This window comes from Pteropus alecto, unplaced genomic scaffold (genome assembly GCF_000325575.1).
Source record: "Pteropus alecto unplaced genomic scaffold, ASM32557v1 scaffold3, whole genome shotgun sequence".
NCBI lineage: Eukaryota > Metazoa > Chordata > Mammalia > Chiroptera > Pteropodidae > Pteropus > Pteropus alecto.
This window is the reverse complement of record NW_006442484.1, coordinates 63651619-63660799: the sequence shown is the minus strand read 5'-3', so window position 1 is coordinate 63660799 and position 9181 is coordinate 63651619. Positions and strand designations below refer to the sequence as shown.

The window sequence follows — 9181 nt, the reverse complement described above, 5'->3', positions numbered from 1 at the left end:
TCCAACTCCGCATTGTCCTGCCACCATCTCCTCACCAGGCTCCAGGGTGTCAGTCAGAGTTCTTGACAGGGGGAGAGAACATTTTGGAATCACGTGAAGAGCTTTCTCTAAAGAAACATGGCCTCCCCCAATTCTCCATATCCTACGGATTTCTGAGACAGCATTTGGGGTGTGTAGAAGAGGGAGCATATGTATTTTGAAAACCCAACTATGTCTCTTCTACTTTCTTCTGAGGTCAAAAATAACCAGACCTTAAAGTATGCCTCCCAGATGTGAGCATTGTTTCCACCTGTGGTCTAAACGGTCTGGAGTAGAGAAGGCTACCCTCCTTATTTTAGGGACTATACTTTTGTTAATACAGCCTAAGACAAAATTATGTTCTTGGGCAGTCTTATCATAAAATTAGCAAAACCATGAAGTCCTTTTCCCACCTATATTGCTACTTGGCTATTCTACTAAACTTGACTTAGACTCCTTCTTTAAATATGTTATTAAATAATGTCTGTCAACTATTAAATATTTACTTACTGTGTCTGTTGTTTCAATCTGCTGAGACCGTTTTGCATACGGATTCTGCCAAGGCCTATTTCAACATTTCAGTGAGATTAAGAAATAGGTGCAGTGTGCCTGACAACTGTCCCAGAGAACATACCGCCATATTCCGGATCTGCTGGCCTGCCAGACTCTTCAGGTGCTTCAAGAGGGCTCGATAAGTCCGAGCTTTCTCCTCCGGGAGCTCAGAAACCCTTTCAGCCAAGATGTCCTTCACCTGGGCCAGACTGCAGCCAGCACCTATTGTCAGTCCTGGAAAGCAAATTGTTTTCGTAGGTGAAGGAGCAGCTGACTAGTAATCATGGCGCCAGGGCCTTCATGTTTGACTAATGCAGTGACTCTCCACACGGGCTGCACAGAGGGTCACTAGGTTCTCAAAAACAGCATAGATGCGCCCCTCTCCCAGGCCAATTAAATCAGAGTCTCAGTGTGGGGCTTTATACAAGGCTCCTCTTGTAATTCTTCTGTGTAGTCAGAGTTAGAAACCCCTGGGCTGGTCTACGCTTTTTTTTTTATTTTTTTATTTTTTGAACAAACACAAGGGAATAGAAGCTAGAGAGAAGGACTGACGGTAACAACCAGCAAGTAGCAGATCTTACTAGAACTTTCTATGACGCCCTCCTGACTGACCACAGTGAATCTATGCAAAGATGTTTGGTAATTAAGGGGGAGAAATCTGATGGCATTAAAATAATGGCAAAGGTCTTTCAATTGCTTAGGTTATTGTCTAAAATCAATAATGCTTTGACTGCTGATATGTACCTCTATGGTAGTCTCGATATTCAAAATCTTCAACAACAAGTCCCATGAGGGGCTCTGGACGATCGGAAATCAGAATGAACACGGCCCATGTGAGGAGCTGCCCTAGGTATTCTGTTGGCTGTCGTTGGGCGTGAGGCTGTCGAGGGTCCCCAGAGAGGGGCCAGGGAAGCAGGAGCAATGGGAGAGCAATCAGGAGGTTTGGGGCAATGCTATTTGCTACCTGGCAAGGAAGTAATTCAAAAAATTTAACAACTATTGCATCCATACTTGTGACATACTTGTGATTATTGGCAGGATATTAGCATGGTCTTTGGGGTTTCTCTATAACAGAAATGCAAAGGGTTGAGATCAATCTTTGAAAGTGAAGAAGTCACCCAAACCATCAGGAGATAACTTAGTTGGCTGTTTAAAATTAATCCTTCACTCAGTATCAGGTTCAGAATGTTTCCTTACGTTCCTAGTTTGTTCTGAATTTATATCATAAATGGTTGTTAAATTTTTATTAAATGTTTTTTCTCCATCTATTTAGGTGATTATGAGATTTTTCTTTTACTATGTTAATGTGATAAAGTAAATGATTTTCCAATGTAAAGTCTTTCTTATATTCCTGAAAGTTTACTTGGTCATGATAAAGACATTAACCCTTCACTTCCCTGGGGTTTGCAGGACGAACCACTAACACATAGAGTCCGATCACGTCCAGGGCTGGGTTCTAACTGCAGTTAGTCCCTTTTTATCAGGTTGCAGGCTATGCTTTCATTTTTCTCTTGTGGATTAAATTTTTTTTAATTAAGTTTATTGGGGTAACATTGGTTAATACAATTATATAATTTTCAGGTGTATGTTATAATTTAACATTTGTATATTCTATTGTGTGTTTACTACCCAAAGTCCAGTTTCCTGATTGATGAGTATTCTTTCCTCCTCCCTCCCAGCTCCCTTCTTCTCTCGGATAAACGCTAGACTGTTGTCCATGTCCATGTCCATGAGTCTCTGTTTGTTTGTCTTGTTTGTTTGTTGCTTTTAGCTTTATATCCCACATACAAGAGATATCATGTGATTTTCAACTTTTTCTGTCTGGCTTATTTCACTTAGCATGATTATCTCTAGTTCCATCCATGTTGTTGTAAATGGCAGTATTTCATCTCTTCTTACAGCTGAGTAATATTCCATCGTATATGTGTACCACAGCTTCTTTAGCCAATCATCTATCGTAGGTCACTTCGGTTGCTTCCATGTCCTGGCCACTGGGAATTATGCTGCTATGAACATTGGTGTGCAAATATCTTTATGGATATGATTTTTTAAGTCTTTGGGGTAAATACCCAGTAGAGGAATTGCTGGATCATATGGTAGATCAATTCTTAGTTTTTTGAGGAACCTCCATACTGTTTTCCATAGTGGCTGAACCAATTTGCAGTCCCGCCAGCTGTGTATGAGGATTCCTTTTTCTTCTTGCGGATTAATTTTTGAGAATATTTCACCTTCCCATATAGCTTTGTTTTCAATCAACATTAAAATTGTATTTGACACATGTTTCCCTCACCTCTGCCAATGTACCTGCACAACACCCCCAGCTACTTCAGTACTCTCAGCTAACCTAATTGATTTTGGAAACCACTAGCTGCTCCATATTATCCTTACACTGAACAAAACTTGCCTAAAAGCAACTAAACTCCTCCTCCTCTCTGGAATGCCTCAAACTAGAGTCCTCACCCTGTTTCTGCTTCTGAGTCTCATAAAAGGCCCTTGGTAGCATGGTACCCCATCCCAGATCCATCCGCCATGGTCTGTTGCTTCCATCACCACAGGTTCCACTGGAGTTTGGTCTTTAACTTCTGCAAAACTTCTGACCTTATCTTTGCCCACAAGAGAGCTGGGAAGACCAAGCTTGCTTCATACAATTCTTCCTATCCTACAGACCCAGAGTCTTATTGGTAGGGAAGAACCCAGAAACAAAAATATCATTATTATTATCATTATCATCTTTTTTAAGGTCAGAAGTATCATGCAGCAGGACGATCTCTTATTTGACATAGGTAGAAAAGGGCAGTTCAGCCTGAGGACAGAGTAAAATGTCAGCTGTCTGCTCTATTGCCTGAGTCCTCATAAATACAGATTTCAAATTCAGGTTGAGGCCAGACAACCTATTTAGGGACTTTCGTTGGGCTATTTCTATTGCTCACATTACCCCCTCACTTTGTGCTCAACATGATACCTCTGTACTGAGAAAATTCTTTTTACTGTTTTTCTATTCATATTTTATTTCATCTTTGGTTGCTAAATCTGTTTCAATGGAATTAAAAAGAACTTTAACTTGGTTTGATTCTCAGAATGTGGATCTTGTTTTAACTCTGTGCTTCTCAGAGTTCATGGGTCTATGAGATAAAGATTCAGTGACTTTCTAGAATGTTTACTATACTAAAGATCTTGAGGAGAAAAAATGTATACTGAACTAAACATGTATGTAATATAGCAGGCAAATCTAAATGAACATAAGCTTTCACAGAAATTTATTTCCTGGGAATGCTGGTGGAGTGGGGGGCACAGCTGTCTCTACTGCCCCACCTGTGTCCTTCACTCTTCAGCCTTAAGAAAAGATTGAGAATCCTGGGAAATGTCACTGGGAGGCCACTAGAGGGCACTCACACCTTAATTTTAAGAGGTCCTGCCTGAGGAAGGCATGGGATTGGTTTCCTCACATTTCCGAATCTGGCTCTACTTTGCCTGCAGAGTCCAAATTGAGCAATGCCTTCAAACAGCCAATTGGACAGCTTTGGGGTAGGCCTGGAGGATGTACATGGCAGTATCAAAAGAGCTCTGATTTGGAAATGGGAGATGTGTGGCTTGGTGACTTGGCCACCAGCCAATTTAGAGACCTTGGGCAAGTCTACTTTCTTTTTGCCTTTCTGCTTCATTACCTATAAAATGAGGTCCTGGAGTCACATTGAGGATTTTAAATTGCGCCCTGAAGAGCTCTCTCAGGGGCATATATAGGGAACTCAGTGACCCGGGGATGGGGTGGGTGGTGGTGGTGGTTGGTGCGGATGTTGAAAAGTCTTACCTCTCCTTCAAACAGAGCTGCTTATTTCCATTTACTTCTTTAACTTAAGATCTATTTGAGAACAGTGTCAGTGGTGCTCAGAGAAGTTTGAAAACTGCAGGCTAAGTGATGCCTGGGGCGAGGTTAGGAGAAGGGCTTTCTTGTCAACCTGCTGCTTAAACTAGCTGTCTACGCTCCCGGTTCGCCCGTTTTACCATTTCCTCTTCTTCTTCTCTCCTTTCTGTCAACACCAAGATTTCAGGTAAATCTAAACACACATTCCTCATTTTCTGAGTGGCACTCAAGTGCGCTACCTGAATTGTTCCAAGGCTGAAGCCGGGAAGCCATGGGTGAGGGGCAAAACCATGAAGGGCCTCTTCCCTTGCACATAGGAGGGGTGAGGCCAGGGCAGGAGGCTTGCTGGTCTGCAGCAGTGATGATGGTAAGAGGCCAGGAAGGCAGGACTCCTTGATGGCAGTGATACAGCCAAGGCGGGTCCCCTCCCCTGCCCACCAATGACTCCCATAAACACGTGGTGGCCTGCAAGTCAGTCTTGACTAAACCTAGCCTCCTTGTTGGCTAGGTTAAGAAAGTCATTATTACCACTGCATCCCAAATTCAAGTTCCTGACCAAGTCATTCATTTTTTTCCCATTAAGTCATTGACTGACGCTTATATGCATATATAGTACCCACATGCTAGAAGCTCTGGGGGACAAAGAAAGGCACAAAAGCAGGTTCCTTTTGTCAAAAGATTGTTGTGCATCTTGAAGACAAAGTCTTGTATGTTTCCTTTCTACTTTGTTAGAGCCATCTTGCCTGATGACATCTGCACATAGTGGGCCCTTAAGGATGTTGTAAGAGACTGGGGGTGCTTGCCCAGGCAGTTCTTTCTCCCACCTGGCCTCTTGCTATTGTCCCCAAGAGACAAATAGTATTTGAATGCCAGACGATATTTCTCCTATTTTCCCCTGCAAACATCCTTAGTCCCTGGAACGGACCATTCATCCTATGGAAAACACCAGCCCTCTCTTGCTGTCTTCCCATCAAAGTGACATTGCAAATTTATTGTCTCTAGGTCACCATGACATTTCACAGGCAAGAATCCTGCAGGTGACTACAAGGTTTTGAATGATATCACGCGAATACCTTATATTCTGTGTAAAGGTTTTGATAGTAAACTTTCATAGTGTGAATGTATATCACATCAGAAAAATGATGACCAGTTGGAAATAGGCCAGACAAGACAAATGTATAAGCAGGTTCCAAACTATTCGGCAAATAGAAGTTTAGTGCAGGGATTGATATTATACAAGAACACCAGGAACTCACCCTCGCTTGTTTTAGACACCGTATTCAGCTCAGAAATCCTAGCAGGAGAGAGGAGAATTGGGTGCAAATGTCCTCGAGATTTCATTGCAGGTCCTAAAAAGTAAATATATATTTTAGAAAGACTCAGGAAAGAGAAAATGCCTTTTTTTTTTGGCATTTAAACTTTTTCATGAAAATTTCCAGTTACTAATTTTAAAAACTGAAAATAAATGTATATCGATGTAAAAGCAGTGGCCAAATACTCAGCCAACTACGTTTACAGTGCGTGCTCTCTCAGTATATATATTTATTTGTACACTCACCGCATGCAGATAAAAATAGGAAGTAAAATGAATGAGAAGTTCTTAGAAACTCTTGCACATGGGTACCAGGAGATAGATATTAGAATATATATAATAGCCAAAACTTAAAAAGCACCCTGTATCCTTCTACAGAATGGATGAGCATATCGTGCCCTCGTCATATGGAATCTAGCACAGCTACATACAACCACGTGGCTGAATCTCAGCTCAAGAATGTCAAATGAGAAAAAAACAAAACAACCACCACCAAAAAACCCCCCCAAAAAACAAAAACAAAGCTGCAGAAGGAAATAATGTGCCAGTCTATTTATGTAAAGGTCAAAAATAGGCAAAACTAAATGACATATTGCTTAGGGATTCAAATATATGTGGTAAAACTATAAAAACAGGAAAGAGACTGATCAGCACCGTATTCAGGCTAGTGAACGCCTCGAAGACGAAGAGAAAGGGATGTAGTTTGGGAGGGGCCGTGGACCTTCAAAATTCTTGGTAGAGTTCTTGTTCTTAAACTGGGTGTGGGTGATAGCTGGATGTGCACTGTTAACATGCCCATACATATTTTAGAAAATTCTATTATGTCTACTCACTATTTAACAAAAACGATATGAAAAAGGACAAGATAAAGCAAAGGACCAAAAAAGCCCTCTAATGCTTTTTCCTCACATCTCAAAAGGTTACCCTGCATACTCCCAATAATATAATATAATATAATATAATATAATATAATATAATATAATATAATATAATACAATACAATACAATATAAATAATACTGCTTATATTATAATTTTAATATTGTTATAATATAGACTATATGTTACTTATATGTAAAATATACTTATATGTAATTATCATATTATTAATATAACAGTATATTTTATAGTGTATTATCATATTTTAATATTTTATTACAAAAGATAAGATTTTTATCCTTAAAAAGCAGTGTTTGTAGACTGAGAGCCGAGTAGGGGACAAGAAGTCCAGCTTGGCAGTAACGATGGCATGAGAACAGTCATAATCACTCACCTAGTGAGGTGTTGCCAAGGATGAGAGGGGCTTCGGGGTGTTTCACTTTCAGCTCCAGGAGATCCTTGAGGGTCCCAGGAGAGATCCAGGTAACCCTCTCTCCGTGAAAGTTCAGGGTTCTTTTCTCTGGGTTCTCTGCCATTCTCTAAGTGCAAATGACAAGTGTGTATGCGCATGCGCACACCTGTCTTCCGGGGTTATGTGAGACCCCAGATGGAGGTATGTCCCTCTAGAGAGATTTCAAAGGAGTCCTGGGGCCCCCTTGAGAAGATACTCACTACACCCACTGGCTAATGCCTGAATTTCCACCATTAGATATTTACTCCTTCAGTTTAAGACTTGTTAATATGTATCTCTTTGGCGACAAAGTGACAATATGAGCTGGCACCTGTCATTGACACTTCAGTATAGATTAATTTAACATAATTTGATATTATGGCCTTAAAAATCATAATTATATTAATGCTCCTAAATCACTATCTTCAGCTTGGATTTTCCTCTGAAATCTAAACTTACATATCTGAATGAGTACTCGACGTCTTCCCCCTAGATGTGTAATTGGCATCTCAAATTTAACATGTCCAAAACAGAACTCCTCATATACCATCTTCTTACAGGTCCCTGAAAAGGACACACACGGTGCTGCTCAAAGGTCTTCGTCTTCACTGTAAATGGCCACTCCCCTTTCCAGAGTCAGCCTTGACTCCTCTCTCCCACGCCCCACATCACATCCATCAGTGAGTCCAGATTCCACTTGCTCCTCACCTGTACACCTGTTCGGGCACCCCCATCTCTTAGGATCCTGACGGGGCCCCCTGCTTCTTCCTTTGCGCCTGCGCAGGCTACTCCCACCCAGCAGCCAATGTGACCTCAGATACCAGTACAATGTTAATAGGAGAAGGCGCATACCCCTCAGTGTCCAGCCTCCACTCTAGCGTCTCATCTTACACAGAACAAAAGCCTCAAGTCTGTCATGGTCTGCCTGCCCCGCCTTCCCCCCAGTCACGTTGGCCCTTGCTCTGCCCCTTGATCAGGACCCCTACGTTCTCCTACCGTTTGCACCTTTGCATTTACTGTGCCCGGTGCCTGGATTGCCCTCCCCTCACGTGTCTTGGCGGCGGCTCCCTCACCTCTTTGAGGACGTCCTTCAAATGCTGCCTTCTCAGAGAAGTCTTCTCTGGCTGAATATTTAAAATTGCAACCCCTTGCATTCTATCTCCTTTCTCTGTTTTATTTTTTCTACTCTTCACCTAGTAACAAACTATATGTCTATGATCTATTATTCTGCTTATTTTCTGTCTCTCCCACCAGAAGAGAAATTCCCTAAGGTCTTTGTGTTAGTTTAGCTCCCTGCTGTATATTCAGTACCTAGAACAGGGCCTGGCACGTTGCTGGATAAATAAATACTTATTAAATGCATGAATAAACGCATCAGAATCCCTTTGGAATTAGGTATTTTATAGAATGGGACCTCTGGATGCCTGAGGAGAGAAACAGGGATGCTAAGAAGGGTGAGGAATGGGAGTGGATTGGGGGTGCTGAAGTTCTCCTCGGGGTCAATGGACCGTTGTGACTGGAAAGACCAAGTTAGAAACTGAGCAAAGCTGTATCATCGCCTGAGATAGTCAACAGGGACACATTCTAGATGACAATGATGAGACTAATGATGACGTCATTTAAAAAATAGCCTCAGCCGAGGCTTTGGGGAATGTGCCCAGGGCATCAGTCAGGGCTTGGTGAGCTGGGCAAGGAAAGGCATCTTGATCTGATCAAACATTTTCATAATTTGACAATTTCACAGGAAGGAAGGAGTGCTTTTAGAAAATTGAGTTTATAACCAGTGACATTTAAACAAGCATATAAAACAGCCGATTCATCTTACCAAGAGTTCTGGGGGAAATATGAGCTCCTGGGTAGGGTCCAAAGGCTGGAACTGGTCTTTCGTAAATAACTCTGTGGAAATCTTTATAAAGGGCAGAAGAAGATGGCACTGTCAGCCCAGCTTAACTGGAAACAGCATCGTAATTATTTACTTTAATTATAGGCAAAATGAACATAGTAATAACTCTCCTCGAACAAGGAAATAGTTCAAACCAAATAGTTTTAAGCAACAATTTCGTTCTAAGAGAAATACTGATTTTCCATTAAATGATACAAGAAAGAGT

At 41.5% G+C, this 9181-nt stretch overlaps 1 protein-coding gene across 1 annotated transcript in view; it reads right to left on the bottom strand.

Moving 5' to 3' along the window:
* Positions 1–9181, bottom strand: part of LOC102895358 (aldehyde oxidase 2) — a 78141-nt gene that overhangs the window by 55195 nt on the left and 13765 nt on the right. The window contains exons 8-11 of the mRNA XM_006921332.3: positions 8899–8979; positions 7017–7161; positions 5689–5781; positions 653–804 (exon numbers count right to left, since the gene is read on the bottom strand). Coding sequence (XP_006921394.1) covers positions 653–804; positions 5689–5781; positions 7017–7161; positions 8899–8979 — 471 coding nt within the window. The remainder of the gene's footprint in view (positions 1–652; positions 805–5688; positions 5782–7016; positions 7162–8898; positions 8980–9181) is intronic.